Here is a 17,581-nt window from a genome sequence, read left to right as displayed (position 1 = left end):
TGATACTCACCACCATCCATTTGAAAAATAAACAAGTTTTTAACAGTTGGAAACTTTACATTGTTTCTTTAACTCCTTAAATTTTTATTTCATTCCCCTGCAGACTATTATCTTAATATAATAAATTTTCTATTTATTTTATTAATCACAGAATATACTTCTCTGAAACAAATATGTCTAGCTACTAAAATATAATTTTATATAATTTCCAATGATCGTAAGACTTTTAAAATGTCTTCTGTATTGAGTTATTACAATACTTAGTAGTACACAATTGCACAAAATGTCAACACACATTTAAAATATTAAACATGAATATGTCTAAATGAGATTAATGTAGCAGGGTTTTATTTTTCAAAATAAGTTTATGTACCTGTGAAAAAATATTTCTTACTGCTAGAATGAGACAGAGTTGAGTATAATTTGGCTCCTGTTTTTCATTTTAATAGATAAAAAGACTGTGAAAACTCATTCATGTAAGGAAATTGAAGGCATTTTGAAAATAGCAGGGCCCTAAATTATCTGAACTTGTTGCAAGTTATATGCCAAAAATCACTAGAGCTTTACCACCAAAAACTATTTTTAATAACATGATAACTGACAGCTTTATTAAGTCATTCTTCAGTGTTATTTAAGGCAAAGGACTGAAAACCTCCTGACTTACAAAATTACTGGCTAACCATTACTCTCGTCACTCAATCCTAATACCACACTATCTGGAACTCTGTAGGTTTCTACACACCTGCCAACCCATCACAGTAAGACTTGAACAAGGAAGAGTTTTGCCCTTTTTTTGTAAAAGGGGAGCAAGGTCAAGAAGAGTACCGCAGGAAGACGAACCCTGTGCTCGGGGGCCTGTCCTCACGCCTGCCTCTCCTCACTGCTCTTGATCGACCCCAACGTCCTCCAGAGCTGCCCCTGAAACCCCGCCACCCACCTGCCCTTCCCCATCTTCACTCCACTAATGGGAATGCTTCCTAACTTACCAGCCACCTTTACGTCCAGCTTCTACACTGCAATCTTCTAACAAAACAATGTGATTAGCTCACTTCCGTTTCAAACCCTTTCAACACTTTTAATCCAACTTCACTGGCCCACCCTCCTTCTCCACCTTCAAACACCTCTCCCCTCACGTGTGCACATGAGCCTCCTCTCACTTCTTGGCTCTCTGCTAGGCTGCTGTCAACGCCTGGAATACGATTCTCCTTCCTCTTTATGCTGCAAGTTCCCATTCATCCTCCAGATGTCAGTTTAAATGCCACCTCTTGTGAGGAGCCCCTCCCTCCGTCCTCCTACATCACTCTATCACCCTTCTATCACATTCTCAGAGAAGGTGAAACAACTGAAAACATCACAATGTTGTTTTAGTTGTTGCTATCCCAAGACTGATGCCCTGGTCCTACTTCAGTTTCTTCCGCGTGCTATCTGAACATATTTTACATTTCAGACAGCATTCCGTGTCCCAAATAACCCAGTCTTGGTATTATGGGAAATACGGGACTACCTTCTCAATTCATAAACCAGAAGTCAGCACAGTGAGTCAAAGAGAGCTTTCTTTAACTTCCCACTACCTCTATTATCACCCTGGTCTGGAGTAGCACCTTTCTATGGATGACAGCAGCTAGCCTCTTCACTGATCCCCTGCGCCCTCCTCTGCCCCAGGTAGTTCACCCTCAATGCAGCACGGTCACCTCTTCCGCTCAAAATCCGACAAGAGCACCCGTTCCATGCAGATCAGAAACTACAGAGGCCCAAGGACTTCACTGACCCCTCTATTTCCCCTCTGACTCCATCTGCTACACAATTCTTTCTCACTCTGCTCCATCCACAGTAGCGGTTCCGGCTGTTCTTGGATGACTGCCTGTGGTGGGTCTCGGCATCTGCTGTTCACTGCTGCAATGTTCCTCCCGGCCTTCCTGGCCCCTCACCAACCCTAAGCCTTGGCTCACCAGACACCTTCTAAAGAAAGCCAACATTGACTCACTATTTAAAGTTGCAAACAGTCCCTGAGTCTGCACTCTTGATCCCTGACGCTGCTCAGCTTCTTACCACAGCACTTACGGTCTCCTAACGTACGACACAATTAACTGATTGTCTCTCCCCTACAGGGAGCTTCAAAAGGGAAGCAATTTGTCTGTTTTGTTCACTAATGCATCCCAAATGCCTTGAACAGTGCCTGGTATATAGGAGGTATTCAACTATTTGTCAAATAATTTCAAGAAGTGTAAATTAGTTTTTCAATCAAATAAGGAATATTTCTCCTATATACCATTCAATTACACATTAATTTTCTGGACTAAAAAAAAAAAAAAAAAGATTTTTTTTAGTGGTTGTTCCAGCTCTCACCTTCTCCCTCCATAGTCTGTGCTCTCAGATACCAAAATGTTTTGCTCCCACAGTGATACCTGGGACTGGCAAAAATTGAAAAAGCACTAAAAATACAAGGAAAGCATTCCTGATGGTACTGCCCAGACAAGAAATATGACAGTACTGCTCAGGCAAAAAATATCATGTGATAGCACACTGAAATGAACTGCCTTTAAATTACCACTCACCATGAATCAAACCAAAGCAAAAGCAATGATTTTCAGACACTTATCATCCTAAAAGGAACAGAGAAAACTTTTTCAATGGAGCCTTAATATTTTATTTTGAACAAGAGAATGCAACAATAAAGGAATAAATTCCCAAACATTTCCTTGATATTAGCTTATGAGTTCAACTTTTTAAAGATCATATTTTCTACTGCACAGCTTAAGTGACATCCATTTATTTGGGCATTAAGTGAAAAGAATAAGGGGGACAGTGCCCTGTTTGAGTTACTGATTTTGCAACTGACAAAAACCAATGTTATTTCATTCCTGACATTCCTGCCTGAAACCTAAATTTAAATAAATACACTGAAATTTATAATGCTGTTACAAACTCACTTTTCGGAAGACATTTAGTTCAGATTTATCCCTCCTTAATGTCACCATTAAGAAGTAATGAAGAAGTTGCCATTACTATTAGAAAGATCAAAGCGAATTCTTTCATTTGAGGCACATAGTCTTTTACCTTCACTGACAGGGCTTTCAAGTTTTACATATTCAGGGTAAATATTTCTATTTTTTAAGATAACAATCCGTTTTCCTTAAGAAAGACACTAATGTGCAGTTTTAGCTTTATGAACAATAAACACCTGTTAACATTCATTGGGTCTCTAATAATCTCATATTCTGTTTCTTGCATTTAGAGTGCCTGTACCTGTATCAGTACTGCTTCCTGATGGATATAATCACAGTGCATTAGAGCAAATGTCCCCTCAGTCTCCCTGTATTCAGAATTGTTCTCCTCGTTCTGGGTAAGGCTGTCAATCTCACCAGAGTGGCATTGCTTACATATACTGAGTACTTGCCGTCCTTGTTTATTTCAAGGCTTCTCCAAGTTTTATCTTCTTTCATATATCAGATTTATGAGGTATCTATCACTTGAGTCATCTACCCATCAACTCAGAACTTAATAAAACAGTATAAATTACAAGAGCACAGCTATAGAGTTCATATTACCTAATCACAGAATCTGTTCTGTTGTACCCTGGGATGGAAGAAGCCTTTTCTCCTGGAGATCCCAAAATTTGAAGTGTTGTATTAATGTCAACTTCAGATGAATGCTTAATGGAATATTCCATTATTTCTGGAGGTATTAGCGGAGTCTCTCCCTGAGTATCATCAGCTAAGAGGTAGCCTTCAGTTTAAAAAAAATTAAAAATGAACACTTAACAAATCTACATTTATCAAATTGCACTATAAATGTTTTGTTTTATTTGATTTACATACATCATATAAATTGATGTAAATGTAAATTATAAATGTAATATGTTATTTCAAGTTTGATGAGAAGAAACTTTCTATTTCTAGATAATCAACTCTCAAAAAACAGGAAAAACCAAAGGACAAGTGTTTTATCCAACAATTTTATCACTCATACTGACATGTAGGCCTTTTAATTTACTACCTTTTAATACTTTTCAGTAATATATTCTGTAAAGTTAATAAGAATACTACTATTATCTATATCAAAACTCAATATTTAGGGAAGCCTTTTAAAAAATTAAGATTCTTCCTGATTATTTACAATACAGAAACACTGACAGTATGGTTACAGAAGACTCTCAAAGTCAGACTGCCTAGATTTGCATACTGGCTCCAAAAATTAATAGCAGTGTAACCATGGGCTAGTTCCTTACAACTCCTTAAGGCTCAGATTCTTCATTTATAAGAAGAGGATAATAATAATGACAACAATAATAATACCTAAAAATAGTACCAATTCAGTGGGTTACAACGAGCTCTACATAAAATATTTGGTATGCAATTGGCACTGAATACATGTTAGCCAATATATTTTTTAAATGCATCTATAGCTGTAACGTAACAGCTGTTGCCAAATTTCATCTAATACTATGTATGGACTATTATTTTTAAGGCTTAAACTGCTCAGCTGGCAATTACACTTTTAAAAAGAAACAACAACCAACCTGTAACTAAAATGAGCCAGTGAATATCTTCATAGAGCTCATCAAGTATTTTGCTGTCAATGGTGCTGGAACCGGGTGAAGCAAGTAACTGCTGCTGATGTCGCTGTAACTGACCGTGGAGCCTTGTCACTCTTTCTTCTAATAAACTACAAGAAGAACAAATAATAGTTTCATCAAGTTCAACAAGCAAAGGCCTAGAATAACGTAATTTACATATACTAACATAAATTAAGATGTTGCACAAAAAGATATATACAAAATCATTTATTATTATACACAACTGTTCTCACAGCACTACAGGAACTGTGATTTATCATTTATAAAAGAATTAAAACAGGGCTTTACAAATAATCAAGGTTTAAAACAGGCATGTGACGGCTGGATATCCAAGTTTTTAGTGATACGGGTCAAACCATGTCTCAGACCATGTTTCCGTCGTCTCTGCCATCCATGCTGTCGTGCCTGGCTCTAATGCACAAGCCAATGACTGCCACTGAGTGTCTCTGTCCATTTGCTCCGGGACGTAGAAAGCTCTCCGGGGAAGTGTGAGGAGAGTGTTTGCTCCATGGGCTCTCTGGCCTGTGTGTACCTTGTCAGAAGAGGGATACAGTGCTCTGCGGCAACTCTTCCTAGCATTCCTACACTTGCTAGTTGATCTGAAAACTGGTCTCGGTCATCCTCTTGAAGTTCACTTATTTCCTCTTCCTCACGAGAGGCCACACCATTGGCAGTCTGTTTTCAATGAGAGAAATAATGAGTAATGAGCTACACGTCCTCATCCCATAAGCCACGCATTTCTTTTTTTATATATATATATTTTATTGATTTTTTACAGAGAGGAAGGGAGAGGGATAGAAAGTTAGAAACATTGATGGGAGAGAAACATCCATCAGCTGCCTCTTGCACACCCCCCACTGGGGATGTGCCCGCAACCAAGGTACATGCCCTTGACCGGAATCGAACCTGGGACCCTTCAGTCCGCAGGCCGACGCACTATCCACTGAGCCAAACCGGTTAGGGCAAGCCACGCATTTCTGTTGCACTATGAAACAGCTTCCTAACTTCCCGTGAGAAGGGGAGCTGCCAGAGCTAACCCTCAGTGCAGCTGTCTATGGACCCCTACCTAACTGTGCTGAGAGCCTCACAGCCACCCAATGAGGGGGATGGGGGAAACACGGAGGAGAACGAAGGGAAGGATATAAACCCACAGAACACACATGTAAACACAGTTAACTGCCCACGCACAACCCACCGCCCACACCACAGGATTTAACTTCTGTCACTAAGATCTGACATCTTGAAGATCTACGATCCGTGTGAACACGAAGTCATTAACACCACGGAGTCATTAATACCACTTGAAAACAAGACAGACAAAGGTGGGTAACTGAAAACTGAAGAGAAAGTAAGTTAAACTACTAGCTACATACCACAAAACATGGTGCATTTAGACAAGGGACCGCTATAGCTCTCTAATGCTCTCAGCAAATATTCTGAAGAAGTTCAGTCCAAATTTCTAGCATTACACAATGTACAAGAGGATAAAAACCAACAAAATAGAGCCTATACTGAAACAGATTTTTAATCACAATCTGGCTTAAAACTTACCAAATTCCTTGTGCCATCTGGAGCAGCCAGGTGGCACTGAATATAGGAATTGAAGACTTGAACTGCATGCTGGGTAAAAAAGCCTTTATGGAAATGTTTGTCATCTTGGACCAATGTCAGCCAGGACTCCAGCAACTTGTCATATGCTTCCATGTAGACCATGTCATCTTTATCAAGCTAAGAGAAAAGAAGTTTTACAAAACAATGGCCAGAAAAATAAGGTGGGCGTTATAACAAGAGTCAAATAGCTATACATATAGTTTTATAAGTTTTTCCTTTACTAAAGGTTCACAACTATTACTCAATAATCTAGCTGAGTTCAGCCTAAAATTAATCAATTCAAACATTGCAGTAAAAATGTGTAGGCTTTGAATTAAACTTTCTAAAATATAACTTACTCTAAATAAATCTTCACAAAAAGGAATCAATGTTTATTTCTTAAGAAGATTAGCTAGTTCAGTGTCTTTGTGGAATGTTTTTTCAAATGAAAATAATATTAACGTTTTTCTGTAGTCAAGAGACCTGTTAGAATGAAAATATAAAATGTGTACTTACTACACACTTTTAAATAATTTATTAAAAATGGAGAATGAGCCCAGCAGGTGTGCTCAGTGGTTGAGCACAGACCTATGAACCAAGAGGTCACGGTTCGATTCCTGGTCAGGGCATATAACCAGTAAGAAGCCTGCAGGAGACAGCTGATCAATGATTCTCTCTCATCATTGATGTTTCTCTCCCATCCTCTCTGAAATCCGTTAAAAAAAAAGTATATTTTTTAAAAAATGGAGAATGAGCCCTGGCCGGTTTTATTCAGTGGATAGAGTGTCAGCCTATGGACTGAAGAGTCCTGGGTTTGATTCTGGTCAAAGGTAGATACCATATGCGGGAGGCAACCAATCTTTGTGTCTCTCTCACATCAATGTTTCTGTCTCTCCCCCTCCTTTCCACTCTCTCTAAAAATCAATGGAAAAATATCCTCGGGTGAAGATTAACAACAACAAAATGTAGAATGATGACTAGTTTAATCAGCATACTTAAGAACTAGAGGCCCGGTGCACGAATTTGTGCACGGGTGGGGTCCGGCTGGCCCACCCCAAATGGGGCCTATCGGGCTTAAACCGGCAGTTGGACATCCCTCTCACAATCCAGGACCGCTGGCTCCTAACTGCTTACCTGCCTGCCTGCCTGATCGCCCCTAATTGCCCCCCCTGCCAGCCTGATCACCCCTACCTGATCACCCCTATCAACCGCCTCTACCTGCCGGCCTGATGGCCCCTGCCTGCCCCCCCATGCCGGCCTGATGGCCCCCAACTGTTTCCCCCACCCCGCCAACCTGGCCATCCCCAACTACCCCCCCTGTCGACCTGGTCGCCCCACGCAGCCTGCTGTTCAATTGTCCGTTCGGTTGTTTCAGTCATGACAGACCCTGGCTTTTTATATATTAGGATGATGTGGTGAGCCCAGCTGGTGTTGCTCAGTGGTTTAGCATCAACTCAGGAACCAAGAGGTCACCGGTTTGATTCCCACCAGTTTGTGGGCTCAAGCCTCAGTAGAGATGTACAGGAGGCAGTCAATCAATGATTCTCTCTCATTGATATTTCTATCTCTCTATCCCTCTCCCTTCATTGCTCTCTAAAATCAATAAAAACATTTTTTTTAAAAAAAGAATGTGGACTCTACCCAGTTTGGCTCAGTGGATATAGTATTGGTCTGTGGACTGAAGGGTCCCAGGTTTGATTCTGGTCAAGGGCATGTACCTCGGTTGCAGGCTCGACCTGGGAGGCAACCAATTGATATGTCTCTCTCACATTGATATTTCTTTCTCTGTGTCTCTCCCCCTCCCCCCCTCCCTTCCATTCTCTCTAAATATCAATGGAAAAATATCCTTGGGTGAGGATTAATAAAAAATAAACTTTCCCTCATAAAAAAAAAAAATGGTGAGGCGAACTTCACAGACATTCCTTAACATTTTATAATTTTTTTTTAAAAGCAATAGGGCACACAGAGGAGTCTGAGGAAGATGCTGAGACATTCCTACTTAATTAATTATCTAGGTATATAATCTGTGTATCAATTTCTTCATCACAAATTCACTAAATGACCATTCAATGAAACCCAGAGTTCTTAGTGTCAAGCACTATGCTTAGCGTTAAAAACACAAATAATGTACCATTTATGCTTTTAAACTTTGTCCAATGGGGAAGAGTGAGAAACAAACAGAAAATACAATAAAGGCCATCATAAGACGCAAACATAGATTTCCAGGTTAGTTTGTAATAACAGGCATCTCTCTTTAATAGTTACAAATAAAGGAAGAGTCTTTGAATTATGTATATATTCACTCTTAAAAAGGTTTTGGCACAAACCACCATTTCTGACATTCTGTTAATAGGTAGTAAACCTAGAAATGCTAAAGGTCTAGAGACCTAATGTGTAACTTGTTTTTCTGGTTTCTACAACAAATAGACTAGCCTAACCTACAAATGCAGAACTCTGGAACCTTCCTAAGAGAGTACTTTCATCAGTTTGTGAATAAATCAAAAAAGAAAAGTGCTGGAAGATCTACGTCAGGAAGTATTCCAGATTCAGCAGTACCACCAAATACTACCACTAGCTCATGACCTCTAAGCATCAGGTAAACTGCTGCCAGTGAATTATTTCCTGTGCCTTCAGCTTTCATTAACCCACAGACTACAAAGAAAAATGGTTATTTTCTGGGTCAAATAAGCCTACAAAAATTTTTAAATTTTTAAAGTTATTTTGTGAAAATTTACTTAAGAATGAAGGGAAAGTTAAAAGAACTTCATTAGATAATTTTAATAAGAATTTAAACATAGCAAACCCAATTTTTATTCAATATTTTCCTGGCCTTGAAAGTACATACAGTTTACCAGTATGTCACCAGTAGGTTCTGCAACTTTCAGTGAAATCATGTACAACAAAACCGATTTACTATAGGCTGATTTTATGAAACAATATTTTTGGAGAACTTGCTGTATACTGAAAACGGACAACATTCTTTTAATGTATCTGGAACATATTCATCCTGTAAACAGTCGATTCTTATTATTTGTGGTATGTATATTATCTATAAAACTAGCGTTCCTGTTGCAGGAAAAATCCTGCAATAGGGTTTCCTGCTGCATTCTACCCCACCCTGTCTGCTCTCCTCCCTTGTCCCCCGGCCCGCCTTCTCCGCCAGCCCCCCTGCTTTTCCCTTCTCCCCCGGCCCCGCCTCCGCTCCTCCCTTTTCCTCCCCCTGGCTTGCTTGCTTCTCTGCAGCTTTGCTCCCTTCTGCAGCTCTTGGCTTCTTTCTACGCTGTCTTGATATGCAAATTAGCCGCCATCTATGTTGGGGTAATTTGCATACTCGTCCTGATTGGTTGGTAGGCGTGGCTTGGCTGGTAGGCATGGCTTGGGCATAGCGAAGGTGCGGTCAATTTGCATATTTGTCTATTATTAGGTAGGCTTGCTGCAAATTCTGAATTAGTGAACACAGGATTAAGAGTTCCTTCTATTTTTCACCAGGTACAGGTAAGCAAATCAACACATCACCTTGTTTTAAGTTTTTGTTGATAGACACATTTAATATACATTGTTGATTCATAATTTGCAAATATGGAATCTGAAAAATATGAGGATTAATTATACTTGTCTCTAATAGGTTCTAACTGACTGCTGGTTCTTTTTGCTCATGTATCATCAACATGCATTACCCTTTTGAAAACTTTGATAGCTTACAATTTTCTTGAAGGACAGTCAAGTTCTTGGGTCCATAAATGCGATAACATATTTATTAAGATATATAAATAACAATGAAAAGGATCGATTAAACCAATTTTTTCATTTCTATATCATGTTTCCTTCCAACCACTGTACATACTGCTATAAGCACTAATCCAATTATAAAGAGTAGTAAGTAGATTTTGTTACATAAATATAAAAAATAAATAAACACTGTCAACATCCTTTAGCAAAATATGACGGTTAGAGTGTAGGCCTGTGCACCAGAGGGTCACAGGTTCAATTCCCAGTCAAGTGCACATACCTGGGTTGCAGGTTCAATCCCCAGCCATGGTCCGGGCTTGTGTTGGAAGCAACCAATCGATGTGTGTGTGTGTCTCTCTCTCCCCACTCCCCTCCCTTCCACGCTGTCTAAAAATCAATTGCAGGGAGGCGGGGATGGGGGGAATATATCCTCGGGTAAGGATTAAAACAATGAAAATAAATAAATAAATAAATAAATAAATAAAATGTGATAGTCCAAATTCTTGTCACCAAATATTGAATGAAGTTTCCATGTGCTATGAGAATGCAATATTTTCTTTTTGGCTTTGGAAATATACTGTTTGCTTATGAATTCTTGGTGATAACTTAGGGTACAGTCAGCTAGAACTCAGATTTCACTTATACTATCAACGTCACCTCATTAAAGAGCCCACAGTGCTTCTATCTCTTTACATTCATCTTCTGATTTGTTTTTCTCACAGTGAAATGTCTTATTCTGGCAAATTTCTTCTTTTACTCTGAGCAGAAAATGAAAAATTCTGAATTCCATAGGATGGAATTCAATGAAACTAAAAAAAAAAAAAAAAAAAGACTTAAAAGATATTATCTCCAGACTTTCTTTATAGCTTCTTGAAAGGTCATGCCATACTTTGGAAAATGTAGTTCAAAAGCTGAAAATAACGAATAGCAACTGTTTATTTCATTGTAGTGACTGAGTTCACTACAATCATCCTTGTAGATGATTTCATCATTCTTTTTTTTTTAAATATATTTTTATTGATCCTTTACAGAGAGGAAGGAAGAGGGTTAGAGTTAGAAACATCGATGAGAAAGAAGCATTGATCAGCTGCCTCCTGCACACCCCCCATTGGGGATGTGCCTGCAACCAAGGTACATGCCCTGACCGGAATCGCACCTGGGACCCTTCAGTCCCCAGGCCGACGCTCTATCCAGTGTGCCAAACCGGCTAGGGCTTCATCATTCTTTTACTTCTTATTATTTTAGACTTCTTAAAAATTATAGCTTGGAATTGATGAGTAATGGTGAAATACTTCCTGACGTAATAAAACAGCCAAATATTTCAAGATCCAGGAGAAATCAGATCACTAAGACCCATAATATATTTTAGACCTAGGGAAGAATATGATATATCCATAAGGCAATTGAAAGATAGTAAATGCTCTTTTTGTCCCAAAGGCTCCAAGAAAGAAGAGTCATGGAAAAAAAAAAAATCAATATTTAAAATAGATAGAACTGTTAAAAAAAGAAACTAAAAACAAGCCTTGCAGTATACGGAGAGTTAAAGAATGTAAAAATCTGTTCAGGCATCATCTATGGTCATGAAATTGAGGATTCCATTCATTGTCTCCTAATTAAAGCTTAGCAAACGATTTTGTTTTTTTTACTTAAATTGAGAAAAAATGGCCTACCTGGTTTGGCTCAGCGGATAGAAAGTCAGCCTGTGAACTGAAAGGTCCCAGGTTTGATTCCAGTCACGGACACGTGCCCAGTTTGCAGGCTCGATCCCCAACAGAGGGCATGCAGGAGGCAGCTGATGGGTGATTCTCTCTCATCATTGATGTTTCTATCTCTCTCTCCCTCTCCCTCTGAAATATATATATGTATACACACTCACACACACACACACACACACACACACACACACACATATATGTGTATATATTAAAAAAAAGATGAAGAGAAAAAATCCTATCATTAAAAAAATCTAAAAAGTCAAATTTATTACATACAGATAAGATTATAGTTTATACATCAAGACTAGAGACCCGATGCACGAAGATTCGTGCAGGAATGGGCTTTCCTTCCCCTGGCTGCCGGCACCGCTTTCACTCTGGCCCCTCTGGCCTGGAGCTGCCTTTCCACACTGCCCAGAGGCCCGGAGGGGCTGGGGCAGTGCCAAACACCTGTGTTGTCGCCATGGTGATGACGCAAGCGCCCCGCCACACCCACCCCGCCGCTTGGCACCTGTGTATGCAAATTAACCTGCCATCTTTGTTGGGTTCATTTGCATGCTCACTCCGGATTGGCTGGCCGGTGTTGTGAAGGTATGGTCAATTTGCATCTTACTCTTTTATTAGTGTAGATTGCTCTTTTTCTCTCGTCTTGACTTTCTACTCTTGTTTAATTCTGATGGCCTTTTGCAAGTTTTAAGTAATTATTTCATTTTAAATGTACTTTTTATAAGCCAACAGAAATCTTGTATGAAACAAAGAGTTATGAAAAAAATAAAATCATTCCTAAAGTTTCAACTGTTATGCTCACTACCCTTTGTCTTTCTCTCTGACCTATTCACTCTTCTAAAATCTGCCTGATTCATGCACATTAGCTGTGAAGAGTGGCCTTTAGTGAAACAACAGTTGAAAGATTAATTGAAAAGGAAACTGACTTAAGAATGTTTACTAACAGGATATTTGCTGAAGCATTACTTAAAACAGCGCAAATAAATTCATTGAACCATTCCCCTAATTTTTTACATTAAAAATCAAAATTTCTAACACCAATTGCTGACATAAGAAAAGCTCATCATAATATAAATAAACATAATTATGTTATTTTTATTAAAGTCTAATCAGTATCCTGTAAAATATGGGGCAGTGGGGTAACATAAAATCATTAATATAACAAGTTTCAAAAGGGGAAACTACAAATGATTTGGTTTACTTCTAATTTTTTGCCTTTTCAAAAAAAAAATTAAAACATAATGAATTAAGTATTGAATGTCCATAATCAGGGGAGGAAAGGTATTATATAACTGTGTGTATGATTAAAGAGATAACAAGAAAATGTAAAGTGATGAAATTTTTTGTTTTAATTTTATGCACTATTTGAACTACTTTTACCAATGAACATACATTTCACAACATTAAAACTGCAATCTGAAGTGATCTTAGTAACAAAATTGTAATTATAAACGTGAAGAAAAAAGTAAAAATAAAAACTTAGCCTGCAAGAAACAGACACAGTCCTAAAAAACGTGTGACTTGTTTTTTGGAGAAAAACTGATACTTGCATAATTTTTACTTAGTTTAAATGCCACCATAAATTTTAGTTTAAATCCCTCCCTCCCCCTCAAAATACCAGCTCAGTTGATTTCTAGGTGAGAGCTAGTCAACTAGCCAAAACAAAAAAAAGCAAAAACTATCTAATCTTACACAAACTGATTTTAAGCGAACAGAAAAAGAAGACACGCTGGAGAGTGATCTGTGCAGCTGGTACAACAGATACAAAACACATTAGCAGTTCATGAGGTGCCATGATACATGGTCATCAAGTTGTGTTTAATTCAGAAATAAAGGGTAATTTTAATGTTGGAAAAATTTGTAAGAGCAAGGTATCACATTACCAGATTAAGCATAAATACATTTAATAATATCCAATGCTCATTCGTGTTTTTAAAAACCTATTAGCAATTCTGATAAAGGATAGCTCAAAAACCTATTAAAAAACACTATTCCTAATGATAAGCTAGAAAAAAATGTCTTCAGTATTCAACATTGTATAAGAAATACAAACTGTGAAGACTGTAAAGAAGCAAAATTGTCATTATTTACAGAAGATATAATTGTCCATAGAAAACTAAAATGACTAAAGACAAATTATGAGAATCAGTAACAATTTTAAATTTAGTATATATAAGACCAATATAGAAATACCAACTGCATGCATTTCTCAATGCCAGGAACAACCTGAAAAGTCAGGTTTAAAAAAGATATAATAGCAACAAAAATATAAGGTACTAAATAAAAAGTTGTTCATTTATTGGAAGACAATTAATTAGAACTAAATTAGTATAGAAAACACCACATTTATGGATAGAGCTGATATAGTAGTGATGTCCATTCTTCATTAAAAGTTCCCTATAACCCAACTTGACAAACAGAAGATTTATATGAAAGAATAAAAAGCAAATACATCCAAGACTCTTCTGAAGAATTGGAGGATGAACAGAGAGAGGGAAAAAATAACATCTGTCCTACCATATCCAGACATCCCCTCAGAACAAAGCAAAATACACGTGCAGAAAGACAAAATGACCAATCAAGAAAAACCCATTTATATGTGAAAACTAGACATACAACAGTAGTAGTCCAAAAAATCATTGAGAAATGAAGGGCTATTCAATACAGGTTGCTGGCAGCAAAAAACAAACAAACAAAAAGTGAAAAGACAACCTACAAATGAGAAAAAAATATTTGCAAACCACATATCTGATATGGGTTCAGATCCAAAGAAGACATACTAGTACAAGTGGCCAGCAGGTACATAAAAAAGGGGCTCACCATCGCCAATCATCAGGGAAATGAAAATCAAAGTCATAATGAGAGGTCCCCTCACTCATGTTGGAATGGCTATCATCAAATAGATAAGAAATAACAAGTACTGGTGAGGATATGGAGCATGTGCACTGTTAGTGGGAATGTAAATGAATCAACCAGTATGGAAACCAGAATGGAAACTCCTCAAAAAATTAATAAAAGGAGAAGTGTCAGTGAGGAGAGAAACCAAGATGGTGGCATAGGTAATCACCTATACTTGCTGCCTCTCACAACCACATCAAAAACACAACTAAACGGCCCTAGCCAGTTTGGCTCAGTGGATAGAGCATCAGCCTGCAGACTGAAAGGTCCCGGGTTCGATTCCGGTCAAGGGCATGTACCTTGATTGCGGGCACATCCCCAGTGGGAGGTGTGCAGGAGGCAGCTGATTGGTGTTTCTCTCTCACCAATGTTTCTGACTCTCTATCCTTCTCCCTTCCTCTCTGTAAAAAAAAATCAATAAAATATATTTTTAAAAAACACACACAACTAAACGACAGTACAACTACCACCCAGAACCGCGGGAAAGCTGGCTGAGTGGAAATTCCACAATCAGAGAAGTAAAGAAAGCTCATTGAGACCAGTAAGAGGTGCGGAGGCACGAAAAGTGCTAGCATCTGGATGTGCTGCTTTTTAAAGTGGGAGGGAGATACAAGCTCCCGCTTGCTCTGAACTCCAGTTCTGGGTGACACTCTGGGGAACCCAGGCACACACAGGGAGAAACTGGACTGTCTGGCATCGGGACAGGAAGGCAAAAGCGGCTTATTCTTAGAGGTGCTCGCGCGCGATCATTGTTCCTACACACGGGATGTGAAGAACCAGGGGCTTCTCCGGTTCAGGGCAGCCATTGCTATTTGCTAGGCCCTGGTGATTCCCAGAGATCCAGCCCAACCCAATTTACAACCACACCCAAGCTGTGTGCAGAGGCTTTTGCATATGAATGGACTGTTCTTTCGCCTAAACAAACTGCAGCTGGGTCAGAGAGCCCCAGAGCTTCCAAAAGAAGGCCCACTACCTGGCAGCAGCAGTGGCCTTGCTTCACAGCTGGGCCTCGTCTGGGAACTTCCAAACCCCATACAAAGAGGAGGAATCTGCAGATGTCTCTGTAGCTCCTGCTGGGCGGCCCCAGACAGTGGCTGACCTTGCACCTCCTTGGAGATTCAAGAGCCAGTGTACCCAGTGGTCAGAGTGAGACCATATTGGATTACAACTCTTCACATCCATAAGCAACACACTCAAGAAGCAGACTCAGTGAGCACCAAAGCCCCACTGAAGCAAGTCCTGCCCCAACAGATCTTCCAGTGTAAACACAGCTGGTCATCACGGAGAACTGGCCTGGAGGTCAATTCCTCCCAATGATACCAACAGCAATCAAGGGTTAACAAAAACAAAACTGTGAAAACAGCCCACAAAGAGGTGCACCAAGAGTGTCCACCTCAGGTGACTGGGGAGGCTGAGCCACTGGGCCCTATAGGACACCAACCACACAAGGTCACTCTATCAACTCAAGGAGACTTAGCAGCTACTCAGTACATAGAAACAAACACAGGGAAGCAGCCAATATGCAGAGACAAAGAAACAAGTCACAAATGAAAGAAATGGATGAAAGCAATAGACTGGATATAGAGTTCAAAACCATAGTTATAAGGTTACTCAAGAATCTTCTAGAAACCTCCGAAAAATTTAGTGAGACTCTCAAGGATATGAAAAAGGACCAATCAGAAATTAAGCATACACTGACTGAAAAAAAGAATAATATACAGAGATCCAACAGCAGACTAGAGGACTAAAGGACCCCAAGAATCAAGTCAAAGATTTGAAATATGAAGAAGCAAAAAACACCCTACCAGAAAAGCAAAATGAAAAAAGAATCCAAAAGTATGAAGGTAGTGTTAGGAGCCTCTGGGTCAACTTCAAGCGTACCAACATCTGAATTATGGGGGTGCCAGAAAGAGAGAGCAAGATACTGAAAACCTATTTTAAGAAATAATGACAGAAAACTTCCCCATATTGGTGAAAGAAATAGACTTACAATTCCGGGAAGCGCAGAGAACCCCAAACAAGAGGAATCTAAATAGGAACACACCAAGACACATAATTAAAATGCCAAGGGCAAAAGACAGAGAGAGAATATTAAAAGCAGCAAGAGAAAAACAGTTAGTTACCTACAAGGGAGCACCCATAAGACTGTCAGCTGATTTCTCAACAGAAACTATGCAGGCCAGACGGGAGGTGCAAGAAATTTACAAAGTAATGAATAGCAAGAACCTACAACAAAGATTACTCAACCCAGCAAAGTTATTCAGAATTGAAGGTCAGATAAAGAGCTTCACAGACAAGAAAAAAACTAAAGGAGTTCATCACCACCAAACCAGTATTTTATGAAATGCTGAAGGGTATTCTCTAAGAAGAGGGAAAAAAAGGTAAAGATAAAAATTATGAACAACAAAGTGACAACAAATACATATCTATCAACAAGTGAATCTAAAAATCAGGTGAATAAAAAAATCTGAAGAACAGAATAAACTGGTGAATATAATAGAATCAGGGGCATAGAAAGGGAGTGGACTGACAATTCTTGGGAGGAAGGGGGTGGGGGGGGTGCGGGAAGAGTTTGGACAAAGATCTTACACCTATGGACGAGGACAGTGGGGGGCGGGGTAAGGGCATGGGGTGGGATGGGAATCAGGTGGAGGGGAGCTATGGGGGGAAAAAAGGAGGAACAACTATAATAATCTGAACAATAAAGATTTATTGGAAAAGAAAAAGAAAAAAGAAAAGAACTAACATTCAATCCAGAAGTTCCACTTCTGGAAATATATCCAAAGGAAACAAAAACATTATCTCACAGAGATATCTGTACATCCATGTTCACAGCAGCATTATTTATAATAGTCTAGATATGGCAACAACCTCAGTGTCCATCAATGGACTAATAAATAAATTTTTTACATACATACGAACAATAGACTATTACTCAGCCATAAAAAAGGAGGCCATCATACCATTTTGACATCATGGATGGACCTTGAAGACATTATGCTAAATGAAATAAGTCAGGCAGAGAAAGACAAATACCATAGGATCTCACATGTGGGGGAAAAAACAC

At 39.0% G+C, this 17,581-nt stretch overlaps 1 protein-coding gene across 2 annotated transcripts in view; it reads right to left on the bottom strand.

Annotated features, from left to right (window-relative positions):
* The window catches only part of XPO4 (exportin 4), a 143,365-nt gene that overhangs the window by 20,807 nt on the left and 104,977 nt on the right, over positions 1-17,581 (bottom strand). For both annotated transcript variants that reach the window (XM_054718686.1, XM_054718687.1), the window contains exons 10-13: positions 6,128-6,304; positions 5,109-5,251; positions 4,520-4,665; positions 3,549-3,726 (exon numbers count right to left, since the gene is read on the bottom strand). In XM_054718686.1, coding sequence (XP_054574661.1) covers positions 3,549-3,726; positions 4,520-4,665; positions 5,109-5,251; positions 6,128-6,304 — 644 coding nt within the window. The remainder of the gene's footprint in view (positions 1-3,548; positions 3,727-4,519; positions 4,666-5,108; positions 5,252-6,127; positions 6,305-17,581) is intronic.

The sequence above is a fragment of the Eptesicus fuscus genome, chromosome 7, assembly GCF_027574615.1.
Source record: "Eptesicus fuscus isolate TK198812 chromosome 7, DD_ASM_mEF_20220401, whole genome shotgun sequence".
NCBI classification, from domain to species: domain Eukaryota; kingdom Metazoa; phylum Chordata; class Mammalia; order Chiroptera; family Vespertilionidae; genus Eptesicus; species Eptesicus fuscus.
The sequence above is the reverse complement of the archived record's forward strand: the minus strand, read 5'-3'. Positions and strand labels throughout refer to the sequence as shown.